Raw genomic sequence first — 17,072 nt, forward strand, 5'->3', positions numbered from 1 at the left:
CCCCGGGAAGTTCACTGTGAGCCCTCCCCAGGCAGGGCTGGGTCAGTGCCTGGCCGAGTTCCGGAGGGAGCTGGCGTGGCTGGAGCGGCTGGACGTGACCGTGGGGCCAGCGCCAGAGCTCCCAGCACAGCAGATGCCAGTGGAGCCCGGAGCCGTGGACCCCGAGGACGACTTCCGGAGGGAGATGACCTTGTGAGTGGTGGGGGGGGCCTGGCACGGGGGGGGGTTGGGGGGGGGGGGGGGCCTGCAATGGGGGGGCAGGAGACCCTCCCCGCCCCCTGCAGCTGCTCGTGTTTGTCTGCCAGTTACCGCCAGGCCCAGGCTGCGGTCCTGGCCGTGCTGCCCCGGCTCCACCAGCACCAGATCCCCACCAAGAGGCCCCAGGATTACTTTGCAGAGATGGCCAAGTCTGACCAGCAGATGCAGAAGGTGGGTGCCCAGTATAGGAGGGGGCTCCTCTTGCCCCATGGCAGAGCCCTTGTTTTCTCTTTCCTTTGGAGCTGCATTTGTAGTAAATTTGGTTTTTGCTCTTTCTGATAGGCATGAGTTTAGAGTCAGACGGGACTCTAAACTGTCCCTCTGCTCCCCCAGGAGCTGCATATAATGCCCGCTCACTGGGGCGTTTGCTGGTTTCTCTAGGGAGGAAAGTGTCAGGGTCCTACAGACTGAAGGCTCCTATGGGACCATAGCAGAATCCCGAGGTTGGAAAGGACCTTGTAGGCTACACATTCCCAATGTTGTTAGATCCAGGAAGTTGCCTCTTAGGGCATCTCTACCATCCTCCACAATGGTTGGTCACTGTGTTTGAGTAAGGATGAGGGGGAACCACCTTCTCCTGAGTCAATTCATCCATCAACCCCCAATTAATAGGATGTTTATATTTTTCTAATATCTTTCCCCATCTCTCCTTGTTCTGTTACCTGGGCCAGGCAGGTCAAGGCTAATTTTTCTTTCACCTACTTGGAGATAGCTCTCTTGTCCTCCAAAGTCTTATTTAGGTTCAGCTGATCCTCAAGTGATGTCTTGAGACCACCTGTCAATATCCTTCCTAAAATCTGACCCCTGAATATGGACAGAGTGTTTTAGCTGCCATCTGGCCAGGGCAGAAGACAGAGGGAGGGGCACCTCCTAACTCAGAGAAGCATTTTGCAGTTGGAAGAGTTCCCAGAGGCCCCTTGTTTTATCCTAGCTAGGAAAACATTGTGTTTAACTTTATAACCAGCAAAGGTGTCATTTTGGCCAGGAGACTTGTAATGAGGATCGCATTTCTCAAATGTGACTCATTCTCATCTGGAATACAGTCTCTAATTGTTCAGAAATTTTTCTTCACTGTTCCTGGGCACTGAGTCTGTGAGTGCAGCCCCAGATCACCTTGGCTGTCTGGTGCCACTCCATTCCTAGTGGCTAGGATGAGCTGTCATCTAGTTCTGCCCTCCCCGTCTTGGACTTTGTGACTCAACTGTGAGACTTTATATTTCTCCTTGAAGCCCGGGCTTCTAGCCTGTCACAGATCTTTTGCGGGCTTGTCAGCAGTGAGGTGGGATGTTGACTGCTATGGTACCTGGAAGTCCTCCCCCCCTTTCCAGCTGTGTGGCCCTGGCTCTTTTAGTTGAGGCTGGTAGTGATCTCCTAACTCAGGGTTGTCAGAATCAGATGAGATGAAGGGGAAAGTGCTTTGGAATTCTTAGAGTTCTGCATAAGGCCAACTCTGGAGGGCTTGACTGCTCAGGCTTGTCTTGAAGGGGTTGGGGGAGGAATGTTAGACTGTATGACCAGCAGCAGATTTCTGGGATGGCCCCCTCTTTGGGCAGGTGTCAGACCCTTGGGGTCAGGCCATTCAGTGGCTTTCTGAATGTAGCTGACTGAGGTCATTTGGCCTGTATTTTGCTTGGTGTGTCTCTCACTTACTTGGTAACTGTCAAAGAGAAATGTGGTAAGCTTGGTCTGCCCTGTTCTTGGATGGAGCCCCACTGGCTTTTTGTATTTACCCCTTGTTTCATTAGGCTGTTCCCATCATCCAGCCCTGTGGGGCCTCCCCTCTGGAGTCTCCCTAAGACTGCTTGCCACATCAAATCTGTTGCTTCATTTGAGAGCCTGAGATGTTTTTCTGGGCCAAGTGATCACAGAAGGTGGTGTGGCCCAGTAGAGAGGGCTGAACCTAGGGGAGAGGCCCTGGGTTTGAATCCTGACCTTGCTGGGCCCCTGGGGAACCTTGGAATGAGCCCACCACATTCGCTCTCTGGGCCTCTGCTTTCACAGACATTCCATGAGAGGGTTGGACTAGCTGACCTCAAGGGTCACTGGCCCAAAGGTAATGACTTTATGATAATAGCAGCTCCTTGAAGGCAGAGAGGTTTTCTTTGTTGCGGTGTAGTCTTTTTAGTTGTGTCTGACTCTGTGGCCCCATTTGGGGTTTTCTTGGCAAAGGTACTGGAATGGTTTGCATCTCCTCCTCTCCTTCCCCAACTCACTTTATAGGTGAGGACACTGAGGCAAACAGGGTGAAGTGACTTCCATGGGCCACTCAAACAGTGCCTACTGAGCCCAGGTCTTCCTGACTCCAGGCATGGTGCTCTTTCTCCTGTGCCCCCAGCTACCCAGGGCTTTCTTGGTATCTCTTTAGTCACCCTCGGCATCAGCCCCTTTTGTCATTTCTAATTCAGAGGTCATTCTCCTTGACTGAGGAAACAAGTAGTATTGGCAGTGCTGTGTCTGAACCAGGTGGAAGGGGAGAGTGGGTGTTGCCTGCATCTGGCTCACCCTTCCCTGTCACGCTGCAGCCTGGCTACCGAGGTGGCTCAGTCTGGTCAGCCTCAGGGCCAGGGCAGCTCCTTCCCTCATGGCTTCCTCCTTTTGCCTTGGCTAGAGGGTCTGGGGAGGCCTGGCTTCTCTCTGCCTTTTCCCATGGAGTCGGGGTGGGTGGTGGGTGGGGGAGTGTTCCCTGCTGTTTCTCTGCATGTGATGCTCAGCTGTATCCATCCAGTCCCAACCACTCTCCTCCTTGCTGGATAACTGCCCACCTCCTGACCTTCCAGCACTCCCTTCTCCCCCGAGGAGATCTTTTTGGTTCTCTCTTTACATATCCTTTCTGTAAGCTCTCATCTCCTATTGTAGTGGCCTCCTGGTTGGTCTGTCTACCTCCAGCTTCTCTGGTTTTTTTTTTTTTTTTTTTTTGTAATTTACACAGCTGTCAGAATGCTCTTCCTCAAGCACAGAACTGACCATGGTGCTGCTCCTTTGCTCGAGAAACTCCAGTGGCTCCCTCTTGTCTCTGGGACAATATGAATGATTCTCTTTGGCACTTAAAGTATCTTATAATCTGGTCTCTAGTCTGTGTTTCTAGACAGATTGCATTTTACTTAGCCCCATGTAACTCCATGGGCTTTCTTGCCCAGACCTTAGCACAGTACTTGGCATGTAAGTGCTTAGTAATGCTTGTTTCCTTAATTCTTGTACTCGGTTTTCTATCTCAGCCTCCTTGCCTTTGTACAGGTTGTCCCCATGCCTGAAATGCTCTCCTTTCCCATCTCTTGGAAATTCCCGAGTTTAACTCAGATACCACCCAGGAGCAGCCTTTCTTTATTCCCTGAAATCCTCTAGCGTTTATTTCACAGATAGCCTTTTTATTTGTCTAGGACTGGCTTACTTCTGCATTTGTGTCTCCAGCAGCTGAGCAGGCCTGGCACCTGTAGGAGCTAAATGAAGTAGACTTTAATTGAATAATGGACTAAATTGTTTTATTGCTGCCACGAGAATCCACTTGGAGTAGTGGGTAAAAGTCGAACCTCTTGGCACCTACTAGCATTGTGGCCTTGAGTCAGTCACTGTCCATCTAGGTTATGGAAGCGTGGCCAGTTGGCCTTTGGGGCAGGTGTTTATGTCCATGCAGCAGTTTTGAGTCTGAGGTCTTTGCATAGCGCTCCCCATCCATTTCTTCTGGTGGACAAGATGGGGTGGTCCCTTCTACTCCTGCCTCACTCAGATGTCTCCACCATGTTCTCCTGCACCTGGACCTGTTCCTGGCTTTAATGGTTGATACTAAGCAGCCTTCTCCCCACCTCCCCCAGCCTGCTCCTTTTGGATCTGATCTGTCTACCCAAGGCAGTGTCCCAGTCTGGGCTCCCCTCCAGGCTCAGTGATGCCTCCTTGGTCCTGGCATAAAGAGGAGTAAAAAACTCAGGGCAGTGACACAGACTGCAGAGGGTGGAGGTCTGTCTCGTCCCACCCTTGCTGGATGGCCTGCAGGCCCTTCCTGCTTCATATCCAAGGCATAGGCTTCCCCCTCAGCTTTAGTTTGGGGAGCTCACTGCCTCCTGTGCCATGGAGGCACCAAGGTGGTGCACAGGATAACCTGTGCTGACCTTGAGGTCAGGAAGATGCTTCCGAGCTTTGAAATCCCTAGGAAAGTCACCATGCTGCTTTCTGCCTCCGCTTCATCTAAAATGGCGGTCATGGCTCTTGCCTCCCCAGGTTGTTGTGAAGATAGAGAGCATACTCTCAACACTGCTCTGTGAATGCTGGCTCTCCTCCACTGGCAAGTGCCTGCAAGTTACAGGGCAGGGCCAGAGCCTGGTGCTGGAGCTCCCAGGAGGGGCATCCTAAAGCCCTCGATCTGGCTCTGGAGGAGCGGGCAGAGGCCAGCAGCCTTTTTGCACTGCTAGGCAGGAGTGGGGCAGAGACTATCCAGTGGTCTTTTCTCATGTCCCCTTGATGGGCGGCTCTTTTCAGAAGCACCCTGGAGTGAGGCCATTCCTTGGTGCCAGCTCTCAATGTCATGGAGTGCTGCAGGCTGAAAGCCATCCCTCCTCCCGTCTCTTGGCCTCTTTCAGGACTTGGGAAGGGCCTTCCTTCTCTAGCTGCCATCTCATGCTGTGTCCGTCTCGTTGATGCATAGTTGTTGGCTTGTTGTCTCTCCCCTTCAGACTGATTGGTCCTTAAGAGCAGTGCCTGTGATTTTTGCCTTTCTCTGTGTTCCCAGGGCCTAGCATGGGGGGCCTGGCATAGAGTAGGCACTTACCCAATTCTTGTTGATGATCATGAGCAGAAGTCTACCCTCCCTGAACCTCATGTTGGGTACTGGGGGCGGAGTCATGGTGTTGTTGACCTCAGGGCTTCCTCTGTTGGCTCCCCCTAGATTCGACAGAAGCTACAAACGAAACAGGCTGCCATGGAGAAGTCTGAGAAGGCCAAGCAGCTTCGAGCACTCAGGAAATATGGCAAGAAGGTGAGAGGCAGAAAGCAGTTGGGGCTGGTCAGGGCCTGGCTTTGGCGCTTACCTGGGGTCAGACCCTAGGGGAGTTGAGGCCTAAGTATCTGATCACCCATTGCATCCATCTCTTAATGAGAGCAGAACCTGAGCCCTGGAGCCCCCTTCTCTTCCCTGCTGTTTCCTGATGTTGCTGGAGGGGAGGGAGGTGATGGGGCAGCATTGGTGTGACTGAAGATTTGCCCCCTTGATCAGGTGGAAGGAAAGTGAGGGCTTGCTCTTGGGGCCCAGCCTTGGGGTTTCCATGGCTGTGTGGAACCTCCATCCTAGGCCTCTTGGCTCCTTATTCCTGCTCTGGATCCCGTCTTGCATTTGGCCTTGTTTCCTGGGGCCAATGTAGGATTAATCGGCACTGTTGGAGTTTCTGGACTGGCCCAGGCTGTGTATCTTGTAGGTACAGACAGAGGTTCTTCAGAAGAGGCAGCAGGAGAAGTCTAAGATGATGACGGCCATCAAGAAGTACCAGAAAGGTTGGGGCAGACCTGGGGGCCATGGGGTCAAGGACTGCTTCTCAGGTTGTTCTCCTGGTGCGCAGCCCTGCTGACCCGGTCACTCTTTACACTCAGGCTTCTCCGACAAACTGGATTTCCTTGAGGGGGATAGAAGGTCACTCTCAAGAGGCGAGAAGGAAGGGGCCAAGGCTCAACAGATGAAGAAGGGGTGAGGCTGGCTTTGGCTTTCCTCCTGCTTTTGGCTGTTTATGAGACTGGAAGGAGGGAGGGAGCATTGATGAAGCACCATTTTACACACCTTACCTCAAGTGAGATAAGGCTCTCAAGTCCATTTGGCTATGGAAGACCCTGAGCTTAAGTGACTTGTCCTGGAGTCACACAGCTAGGAAGTAAGTTCTGATCTCAGGCCACATTGGAATCCAGGTGTTCCTGACTCTGAGGCCAGGCTGGAGATCCACTGTGCCATCTAGACACCCTAGACAGGAACAGGAGCCTTGGGGCGGCTGGTCTGCTAACCAGCAAGCCTTTATTTAGCGCTGTGTGTCAGGCTCCCCTTGTCCTTAAGAGACCCCAAATTCAACTAGGAAAGATGTGTGATCAGTGAAGGATATGTATGTGGAGTTGGTGATAGGCAGTCTCAGAGATAAGGCGTGGAGGGGCATGAGGTGGGATGGGTTTTGTGGCCAAGAAGGCTCTTTCACAGAAGGTGGGTTTGAGTTATGCCATGGTGTCCAGCCAGTACAAAGGTGTGGAGGAGGCGGAGGCCGTGTCACTGATTGTAGAGTGCATGGTGGAGCCTTGCTTTGGGAAGGTCAGGAAGGGCTTTAAAAGCCAAATAGGATTTTCTGTTTGGTCCTGGAGGTCCCAGGTTGGGGATCTCAGGGTCAGACTGTAGCAGTCTCGTCTTGGAGGATGGGTCTAGGAAGGACTTTGGAGCCTGGCAGGAGAGAGTCCTTGAGGGAAAGCTGTATTTGATTTCAGGCCCAGTGCCAAGCGGCGGTACAAAAACCAGAAGTTTGGTTTTGGTGGAAGGAAGAAAGGATCCAAGCGGAACACCCGGGAAAGCTATGATGATGTGTCCAGCTTCCGGGCCCGGACCGCCCATGGCAAGGGCCCCCACAAGATGGGCAAGAAGCTCTCCAATGTGAGTGGACTCAAAGGCCTGGGCTGGTGGTGGTGGTGGTGGGAGGAGGGAGGGAGGGCAGAGAAGTAGGACACATCTGAGACCGACACAATCTTTTATCTTTTTATTTTTTTAGAAGAGACCTGGAAAACGGGCAAGAGAGAAAATGAAGAACCGTGCACACTAAGTGCCACCTCTTATACAGAGGAATAGGCGCAGAGAGGACACAGGCTCTTGCTGTGGCCATCCCTTGGCTGCCTTTGCTTTCTGAGTGGGGGGGGCTGGGGGGTGTGAGCCACCCCTGTGGCACTGGCTGGCTGGCGGGGGGCGGGGGGTGGGGGGGGGGGGGTCTAAAATGGGCAGCTTCAGAGGATTGGGACATGGCCCAAGGTCTGGGTAGCCAAGCGTACCTGGCCCCACTAGTCTGAGCTCTGCTTAGCCTTTATGCGCCAGAACTCCACCATGTACTTCGTGATGTCCTTATAGCTGCGGAAAAAATTGATCCTGGTGTCCCTGCGCTCACTGGGGACCTGGAGAGAGGAGGACACACGTGGCCATGAGGGAGTGTGGCAGCTGTCTCCCTGCTGCCCTGTCCCTGGATCCCCGACCACCCCATCCGTTCATAGCCCCTGTGGGGTCAGTGCTAGTCCCTTTCCAAGGGCTATGTAAATAAATGTGGCTTCAATTTATTTGGAGTGCAGCCTGACTTCCCCATGCCTCTTGCGTCTCCTCTTCCCCCCCTCCCCAGGCTTCCTCTTGGTAGAAATTCTAGTCCTTGTCCCATTTCCTTGGTGTATAGGCCCTTTGCTGTTTTGGAGTAGCTGCCTTAACCCACTGTGATCCATTCCTGAGTCCCATTACTCAGCAGTGTTACGGGGCTCAGAGCACTGGACCTGGGTTCAAATTTTGGTTCTAGTCCTTAACTCTTTGTGGGACACTGGTTTACTTCATGTCTCAGTTCCTTATCTGTTGGTTAAGGATGGGCAGCATGAGGGAGTAAAAGGTTAGGGAGGGACAGGACAAAGCATGTCTGATCTCGAGATTTGGGGGGCTGAGGGCATGGCTTGGAGTTAGGCCCTGTACTTCACTCCCTCTCCCATTTTCTCTTCAGAAGGGGGGATGGTTGGACCTCTGAGGCCCCTTCCAGTTCTGAAGCCTGCTGTGTGTGGGCCCTTTGATGTCTGTGCTGCTCAAGGCTGAGGTAGGGGCTTCTTCCCTCGTGTTCTCTTTAGTCTCTTTTTCTCTGGCTAGGGGGTACAGGCTTCTAGGACCAGTGCTGCAAATAATTTAAAGTTCACCTCCCCACGTCCATTCATTGGTATTCCTAATAAGCTAGAAGTTTAGTATTTGTCACCTGGACACCCTGGCTAGAGGCAGCTGGGGGAGACCTGAAGTTACGTGATCCAGTCTCCCACCTCCTTTCATGTCAGGGAGATTCCCCTGGGTATCTGACTTAGATTCTTCCTTGTGTCGAGCTAAAAAGTGGCCACAAATTAAGCTTCTTTCCTACTGTCGAGTCCTCTATGGTGATGGGCCAGTATGGGTCATTAGGCCTGTGGCCAGGGAAGGGTGAGGAGTCGGCTGTGTATGGGGCAGGGCTAGAGATTTGGGGGCTTTCCTCAGAAGGCCACCCCAACTGCCTTTCTTGCCAGAATGTGGAGAGCGCTCACCAAGGGCGTCAAGTCCCAGCCGACTTCCTGGCTCTCCGTCTGGGGCTCTGAGTATTTCTTCTTGGGTCCCTGGGCAGCATAGTGAATGATATTGAGGAACTTGGCTATAGGTAAAGAGACAAGTTAGGGAGCTTTTGAGATGTGACAGGCAAAAGACCATCTCATACCATAATCTGTCCTCTACTTAACCATCAAATTGGCATTTCTAAACACATCTTTCCATGTCACCCTGTCGAGCAAGATGAAAACAGAATGCTCAGCCTGGCATTGAAAGCTCCTGACAATAGGTCAGTGGTGGACTTGTGTCTACCAAAGCCCCTGGATTTTTTTTTTCCATTTTTCAAATGCTTTATTAACTTCTGATTTACATCATTCATTCCTGCCAGATTTTGAGTTACAGATTTTCTCCCCGTTTTTCTCCTACCCACTGCCCCAAAATAGCAGTCCCACAGGATATCCCCTCCTCCAATCTGCTCTCTCCCATATTTTCTCCCATACCCCTTTTGACTTTTCCAGTAGGGCATGGTGGATCTCTGTGCCCCAGTGCCTGTATATCTTATTTCCCAATTACATGTAAAATAGTATTAATAATAGTGTATGTGTATATATATATATATATTTTAAACATTTGATTTTAAAACTGAATTCCAGATTCATTCCCTTCCTCCCTTGTCACCCACCCTTACTGGGAAGATAAGCAGTTCAGTATAGGTTGTACAAGTGTAGCTAATGCAAAACATTAACATAGATATATTATAAGAGATTGACTATATTTCGCTCCCTCCTATCCCACCTCCCACTTGTTCTATTCTCTACTTTGATCCTGTCCCTTTTCAAAAGTGGATGCTTCCAACTTCCCTCCCCCCCCCCCCCCCCAGCAGCCTGCCCTCCCTTTCATCCCCCCCTCTCATCCCCTTACCCCTACTCTCCTGTAGGGTGATACACTATTTAGTGTGTATTTCATTCCCTCCCCAAGCCAAATTCAATGAGAATAAGGTTGACTCATTCCCTTTTTGCCTTCCTATTCCCCTCCATTGTAACCATTTTCCCTTGCCTCTTCTATATGAGACAGCTTACCCCATTCTGTCTCTCCCCTCTCATTATATTCCTCTCTCACCTCTTAATTTCACCTTTTAAGTATCATCCCTTCATATTATTGGTCCTGTGCCCTCTATCTATGTATACCTGTAAACATATACACACATTAACAAATGTATTCATATGCCCGTATACCCTTTGATATAGCCGTATATATATATTTCTATTCCCTCCATTATTGTTTTTCCATGTAGGAATGTTAATAGTTCAACTTTGATAAGTTCCTTATTATTTCTTTTCCCTGTTTACCTTCTCATGCCTCTCTTGCTTCTTGTATCTGAATGTCAAATTTTCTATTCAACTCTGGTTTTTTCATCAAGAATGCTTGAAAGTCCTCTATTCCACTGAATGACCATATTTTCCCCTGGAATATGATACTCAGTTTTCCTGGGTAGTTGATTCTTGGTTTTAATCCCAGCTCCTTTGCCCTCTGGAATATCACATTCCAAGCCCTTTGATCCCTCAGTGTAGAAGCTGCCAGATCCTTGGTTATCCTGATTGTGTTTCCACAACATTCAAATTATTTCTTCCTAGCTGCTTGTAATATTCTCTCCTTAATCTGGGAATTCTGGAACCTGGCTATAATATTCCTAGGAGTTTTCTTTTTGGGATCTTTTTCAGGAGGTGATCGGTGGATTCTTTCAACCTCTGTTTTGCCCTCTGGTTCTAAAACATCAGGGCAGTTTTCTTTGAGAACTTCCTGGAGGATGATTTCTAGGTTCTTACTTAGATCCTGGCTTTCAGGTAGTCCAATAATTTTTAAATTATCTCTCCTGGATCTATTTTCCAGGTCAGTGGTTTTTCCCATGAGATATTTCACATTGCCTTCTATTCTTTCATTTGTTTGGATCTATTTAACAGCATCTTGATTTCTCATAAAGTCATTAGCTTCCATTTGCTCCAATCTAATTCTGAAGGAATGATTCTCCTCAGTGAGCTTTTGAGATTTTTTCCATCTGGCAAATTTGGCTTTTTAAGGCATTCACCTCATTGCCTTTTTAAGCCTCTTTTGCCATTTGAGTTAGTCTATTTTTTAAGGTGTTATTTTCCTCAGTCAGGCTGTTGATTCTCATTTTGTAATTTTCTTGCATCGTTCTCATTTCTCTTCCCAATTTTTCCTCCACTTATCTGCTTCTTAAGGTCCTCTATGGCCTGTAACCAGCTTGTATTTTCCTTTGAAGCTTTTGGTGCAGGAGTTCTGACTTCACTGTCTAAGTCCTGTTCCATGCTTTGCTCCTTTTTGTCCCCAAAATAGGAGTCTAATGTTGGAATCTTCTGTCTGCTTTGTTTCCTTTACCTGGTCATGTCACCCCTCAGTCACTTGACCTCTGGGCTTTTTGCCACAGTAGGACTCTGCCACCAGACAGGAGCTTTCATCCCAAACGCTGGGGTTTTCTCAGCTGCCGGAGGTATTAGATGGGTACCCTCTCTGAGGTCTCCACACACTCTGGCAAGCTGGACACACACCCCAGGAACTCCACCCTAGACTGCAATCCAGATCCAAGCAGGTTAAAGCAAGAGCGATTACCCCTCAGACTGGTTGCTTGGTCCCCCTACACTCTGCAGGCCAGGAGCTGAAGCTGACACATGGTGCCTTGCTGAGCCAAGGCGGCTCAGTGGCTTCTTGCCCTGGGGGAAAAAGCCCACGCACTCCCAACTACTGGCCCCAAAGTCCAGACTGCACTGACCTCTCCCTTTGTCCTTCGCATCTATGTGTTGATAAATCTGGAAATGGCCACAGCTGCTGGTGATCTGGTGTCCCTCCAGTGGTGGCTGGTCAGGCCTGCCCTGGGGCTAAAACCTCGGGGGTGGGCTGGGCTCAGCTCAGAGAGCACTGCCAGCCGGCCTGCTGGGCTGTCCTCAGCAGGAGGTTAGCTTCTCTGTGTCATTCTGTGGGTTCTGTAGCTCCAAAGTTTGTTCAGAGTCCCCTTTTACATGAATTGGGGAAGGTGGAAGCAGGAACCGTGGGGAGGTCCTGTTTCTATTCCGCCATCTTCCCCTGGATCTTTTGAAAATGAACTGTATTGGGGTAGCTAGGTGGCACAGTGAATAAAGCACCTGTCCTGGAGTCAGGAGGACCCGAGTTAAAATTTGGCCACAGACGCTCAACACTGTGTGACCTTGGGCAAGTCACAACCCCAATTGCCCAGCCTTCCTTCCAAAAAGAAAAGAAAAAATGATCTGTATTGCCACTCCTCCCATCGTTTATTGGGGGGGGGAGATGTAAACAAACTGGCCCCTGAGAGGTCCCCCCAGTGGGTGTAGATGGGGCTGGACAGAGTTCCTAATGGCTTCACAGCCATGCTGTTTTCTGCCAAGATTTAAAATGGAGTCAGTCAAGGGCACCAAGAGTGGATCGGAGAGTAGGGTGAGGCCTGCTGTTCCTCCTTCATTCTTGAGGACCAGTGACATCACGAGGCTGGTGTCTTGACTTGGCTTGGGTGAATTGGATTTAAGTGGGGCCAACCTGCTAAGTCTCAAATCATCAGCCTCTCCTCTACCTGTGGGCCAGGGAGCCTGTACCCTAGGCAGGTGGCTGAAGTCTAGCGCCTCCTAGTAGTCATTACATGCACAACACTCCCTTGTTGGGAAATGAGTGAAGTGACCAGACTTTCCTTAGGCTCTTGGAAGTCTGGGAAGATATAGAATGCTTTTGCTTTTGGAGCACTCTTGTCATGTGGGACACCCTCCAGAGCTGCACTGCATTAAATCTGTGATGCCCTGATCTGTGCAACCCATGCCCTCCCCAAAATGGGCCACAGGGTCTTCATGTTGTGGGGATATCAGTGGGGCAAAAGGGCCATCTCTTGGTCCTCCTCCCAGCATGTGACCATCCCATCAGCAGTGGCGATGGTGTTGGGGTTTTTTGGTCCTACATTGAGGACATTCTTAATACCACTTCTGTGCAATTCATCTCTCATGTCACCTGCTCACACTCTACATGCCCCAGTGACCCTCCATCTCAGTCCTTCCAAGACTGACCCATGCAAAATGACAGGAGCAATGTTTGGTGTTAAAGAGATTGACCTTCATCCCACAGTAAAACCACTGAGCAGTAACCCCCTCACCACTGTCTCCTTGTTTGACCCTGGGCCCAGCTCACATTTGCAGGGCTGGCCCAGAGGAGTATGCTGCTAGATGACTTCCATGATTTAATTATGCAGCATTGGACCCAATTTGAGTCCCATCAAGCTCTGTTCTACTTTTTCAGCCTTCAGGAACCCAGGGTAACCCCCATGCTATGAGGAAAAGGCCTTTCCTGAGAGTAACCCCTTCATTCCCCTCCCTCTCCCCCACCTGAAAAATCAAGCTTCTGGATGATCTGGTTATAACCTGGACCGGAGCCACACTTGAGTCTGGGCCCTCCTGAATATTACTGCTTGTATGCTTGCTGACTTGCTGCTCCTAGGGACCAGGGCAGGGCAGAGCCGAGCTTATGATTGTCTACTGGGTGAAATGTCCCCACTTTTACCAGTTTGAGCAGAGAGAGATTTCTTACCATCTGCAGGTTCCTCCACATTATCATGCCAGGACATAGGCTTCCTGGTGATGGTGTGAACTGCAGAGAGACAATATGAGAGAACCATTATCCCAGCACTAACTCTTCCTTTCCCTACTCCTGCCCCAAACCTGGCGTGAACTGGAGAGAAACAATACCTGGGAACATTACATCAAAGCACCCCTTACTCTTTGTCCAAATCCTACCCAAGCCTGGTGACCATGCTGAGATAGAAAGGTAGAAGACCATTTCTCCAGCATTATCTCCCTCTTTCGGCCCCACCCTCCGGGTAGTGATGGTAGGAAACACAGTATTAGACCTATTAGCCCGGCGTTAACTCTCTTATACCTCATTCTCCCTTCCAAAAGTATGGCAATTGTGTGAACTGTAGAGAAACCAGAAGCAAGTTTTCTACTTGATTATGTTGAAAAAAGAGATTCCTTTGTGGGTAGGGGCTAGACGAGTTGGCTGCTAAGGTCCCTTCTGACTGAAATGCTGTGATTCTTTGAAACACTGACTACAGCACTAACTCCCTTTTCTTTCCTGGCTAACTCCTCTGCCCAAAGCTAGGTCATTGTGTGAACTGCATAGAGACAATGGCTGAGAACCATGACCCACAACACTAGTTCCCACCCTGGGTCTCACTCCCAAGGTAGAGAAAATAACAGACATTTAGATGCCATGTTATACATTATCCTATTTGAGATTCACAACCACCCTGTGAGGTAGTCAGCATGGGTAGTATTATCCCTGTATTAGAGATGAGGAAACAAGCTCAGAGAGGTTACCCAGGACTTGAACCCATGTTTTCTGACTCCAAGTTCAGTATTCTACTATTGTCCCAAGTCTGACAGGGGTGTGAACTGGGAACCAAGTGACAGGAGGAGGCCATTACTCCAGTCCTTACCTCCTCTTTTTCTCTCCGCCAGGCTGAGGCCTGAAGCACTCTTGGAGAAGTGAGAACAATGGAACTGAGCCACATCTGTGGCCTCATTGGGTTTAGATCCCTTACCTGGGTCCCCAAAGAAGGAGCTATCAACCCTGGAACTGGAAACAAAGTGCTTTTTTTTCTAACTGAGCTACACCTACAAAACAAATACTTTTAATTCATTCCTTGTGCCTTTCCCCCAAATGTATAGGACTGAGACAGAAGTGAGACTCAGTATTCTGTTCTTCCCATCTGAAATGCCTTCCTTCATGTCCCTAACTTTCCAAATCCCACTCCCCCTTTCAAGGCCAATCCAGTTCCCTGATGTCCAGGAAGTCACCCCTCATAACGAGCCCACATTGTCTTCTTGTCTTTATAACTGTCCCCATCTTTCCTGTTTTAACCTTTCTTTGTATCCCCAGAGCTAAGCATATGGCCATACGTGCTTAATAAAGGCTTCTTTTATTTTTAATTTTAATTTATGTCTTTTCAAGCCATACCCCCTTTTCACTGTAATGATCTAAAGTGGAAATCTTAGATTTCACAAAAGAAGACTGGAAAAGAAAAGCACCAAACATTCCCAGCAAGATCTGATTTCTTGGTAAAACTCTAAGATGTATAGTTAAAGGGATGGCTGAAAAATGTTTAGAAAAGGAAGCAAAGACCACAGAAAGCCAATATGGTTTCACCTGGAATGGGTATTTCCAAACTCTCAGATTCTGTGTTTAATCACTGTTATATGGAAAGCCGCCTGGTGTGGGGGACGGAGCACAGCCCTCATAGTTGAGGTGCCCTGGGTTCAAGTCCCACTTATGACACATACTCTATAACCTTGCCTTGCAGGAGGCAGCTTTCTAGAGCTAAGATGAACAGTGCCTTGGGAGGGGGAGTTTTAGCACTGAATGCTCCTCAGGAGAATGAAACCTTAGGTTGGGGCCAAAAAAAAAAAAAAAGTGCTTTCTGTGTTCCAGAAACGAAATTTTTGTGCAGTTTAGCAAAGAAAATAAACACATATGTTCACAAGAAGATTGTAAAGGTCACACCATTTGGCCTGAACCATTCAAGGAAAGACAGATCACTACCTCTGGGGCAGAGTGGGAAAGGCTGGCCTCAGGGATGAAGTAGATGGGTGATAGAAGGGCCCGAGTCTCAGACTTGGCAATCAGGAAGGCCAGATTTCAAATTCTGCCGCAGACACTAGCAGTAGGCAAGTTGTGAAACTTTTCTGTGTTTCAGTTTCCACATATATAAAATGGGGATAATAACATTGGCCTTACAGAGTTTGGGGATCGAGTAAGATCACCCACAAAAGTGCTTTGCAAACCTTACTGTGCTTTATAATGACAATAATTAAGAGAGTTGGCAATCCAGCTTAGCCTTAAAGGTCTTCCCCCATGCCATGAGTCCCCCTCTCCAACAGCCCACATCTGAAGAGCTGGGGGCACCACACGTGCACATCTGATCCTAACCCTAATTCCAAATTGTCTCTGCAGGTTAGGGCACCTGGTCCTGCTTGCCTGGGATGCCCCAGGATGTGTCTTCTTAGAGAGATGCTTGACCACTGTCTCCAGCCTCATTCCCAGCCAGGAAAGACGAACATTTTGTAGTGGTTCAGTTGTGTACAACTCTGGTTTACTCATCCTTCTCCCAATCCTTTTACAGATAAGGAAACTGAGGCAAACAGGATTAAGTGACTTGCCTTGATCTGAACTCATGAAGAGTTCTCCTGATTACAAGTCTAGTGCTCTATTCACTCTTACATCATCTCTGACACTCCAGAGTCCAGGCCCTATGCTTGGCATTGGGTGGGGGAGGGGCACAGAAGAGCTGGGTTCTTGTATGGAGCCTGTCTGCTCTCATTCTCTTCTTGTAGAAGAGATCGTACTAGCTAGTATTTAACTATACTATAATAGATAATAGTATTAAATACTAAATTAAAATAATGAATAGCTAGTATCAATGTGGCCCTTTAAGGTTTGCAAAAATTACAAAATATCTCATTTTATTCTCACGCTGCCCTGGGAGGCAGGTGCTAACATTATTCCCATTCTACGGATATGTGGAGAAACTGGATTCTGTGGAAAATTCTGTGGAGAAACTGGAAAGAACAACAACAAAAAAAGAACGTTTTCCCTAGGGTCACTCATCTAATACATGTATAAGGCAGGGTTTGAACTCTGATCGTCCTGACTCCAGGTCCAGTGCTTCTCCCTTCCTCCCTTCCCCTCCCTCCCCCGCCCCCCAGCTCTCCCGTGTGTGCTGGCCTCTGCAGCTGACCTTTACACTCCAGGCTTCCCCTGCACTCCCCCACCCTCAGACACACCTCATATAGAGGGGACTATAGGAATTCCCACCTGACTCCCACTAAATCGTGAGTGTGGGTGCACTCAGCAGGGTTCATGAGGTCCTCTAAGTGCAAAGTCCTGGGGAAGAGACTCTCAAGGTTCCCCTTCCCTCCCCATTGGTGGGTGGGCCAGCCCATCCTGACCCGAAGACTTTACTAAGTACTTGCAGTGGGGGTGCCCCCTTAGTGGGGTTCGTGTGATCCTTCATGTGCAATTTTCCGGTCTGATTCTCGGGCCCCCCGTCTCCTCTCTCGGGGCATGCCTGGGTGCATCCCCTCCACGCAGGTGGATAGGCCAGGGCAGGGCAGGGGCACCCTGACCCTCTGAGCCCTCCTCGGGCGGGGGCGGGCACACACCTTTGCGGTTGGGGTTCACGTGGTAGGTAGTGTACAGCTTCTGGGCCCGAAGCTCCTTGCGGATCAGCTCGCACATGATCTGGTTCTGATGCACTTGGTCCGGAGGCGCCTTCTCTCGCCCGTGAGACGCCATGGTTTGGATCCAACTGCCTCTCGCTGCCCTCTAGGCTCCACTGGCCGCCGGTCCAGACGCCGTCTCCAGGCAACCCAGTCTCGCTCCGCCCCATCCCCCACAGAGGTAGGGGCCAGGCCCCGCACTTAGGCCCCAGGATATGTTCTCCGAAGATGCGGTACAGCTCACCCCCTTCCTACTGGGTGGGACAGGGCAGAGCCCA

General features: G+C 49.8%; 2 protein-coding genes across 2 annotated transcripts in view; one reads left to right on the top strand and one right to left on the bottom strand.

The window, feature by feature from the left end:
• The window catches only part of LOC138165439 (probable rRNA-processing protein EBP2), a 7,715-nt gene extending 561 nt beyond the window's left edge, over positions 1–7,154 (top strand). Inside the window, exons 3-9 of the mRNA XM_069093805.1 lie at positions 32–192; positions 306–429; positions 5,135–5,224; positions 5,661–5,736; positions 5,833–5,926; positions 6,700–6,862; positions 6,978–7,154. Coding sequence (XP_068949906.1) covers positions 32–192; positions 306–429; positions 5,135–5,224; positions 5,661–5,736; positions 5,833–5,926; positions 6,700–6,862; positions 6,978–7,028 — 759 coding nt within the window. The 3' untranslated portion in view covers positions 7,029–7,154. The remainder of the gene's footprint in view (positions 1–31; positions 193–305; positions 430–5,134; positions 5,225–5,660; positions 5,737–5,832; positions 5,927–6,699; positions 6,863–6,977) is intronic.
• Positions 7,155–7,235: 81 nt separating this feature from the next.
• Positions 7,236–16,870, bottom strand: LOC138165440 (cilia- and flagella-associated protein 144-like). Its single transcript, XM_069093806.1, has 4 exons — positions 16,738–16,870; positions 13,109–13,168; positions 8,512–8,615; positions 7,236–7,371 (listed from the first exon to the last, which is right to left on the bottom strand). The coding sequence occupies exons 1-4, from the start codon at positions 16,868–16,870 to the stop codon at positions 7,261–7,263; spliced, it is 408 nt and encodes a 135-aa protein (XP_068949907.1). The 3' UTR covers positions 7,236–7,260.
• Positions 16,871–17,072: the final 202 nt, after the last annotated feature.

This window comes from Petaurus breviceps, unplaced genomic scaffold (assembly GCF_028583685.1).
Source record: "Petaurus breviceps papuanus isolate PSGF00001 unplaced genomic scaffold, PetGlider_PUasm1.0 208, whole genome shotgun sequence".
Classification (NCBI taxonomy): domain Eukaryota; kingdom Metazoa; phylum Chordata; class Mammalia; order Diprotodontia; family Petauridae; genus Petaurus; species Petaurus breviceps.

What these genes read in the sequence shown, in the direction of transcription:
- LOC138165440 (XM_069093806.1), bottom strand. Translation starts at nt 16,870, where the DNA reads ATGGCGTCTCACGGGCGAGAGAAGGCGCCTCCGGACCAAGTGCATCAG. An exon ending in CGTGAACCCCAACCGCAAAG is followed by an intron (nt 13,169 to 16,737) that starts GTGTGTGCCCGC and finishes GTCTCTCTGCAG; the next exon opens with TTCACACCATCACCAGGAAG. An exon ending in TGTGGAGGAACCTGCAGATG is followed by an intron (nt 8,616 to 13,108) that starts GTAAGAAATCTC and finishes CTTTACCTATAG; the next exon opens with CCAAGTTCCTCAATATCATT.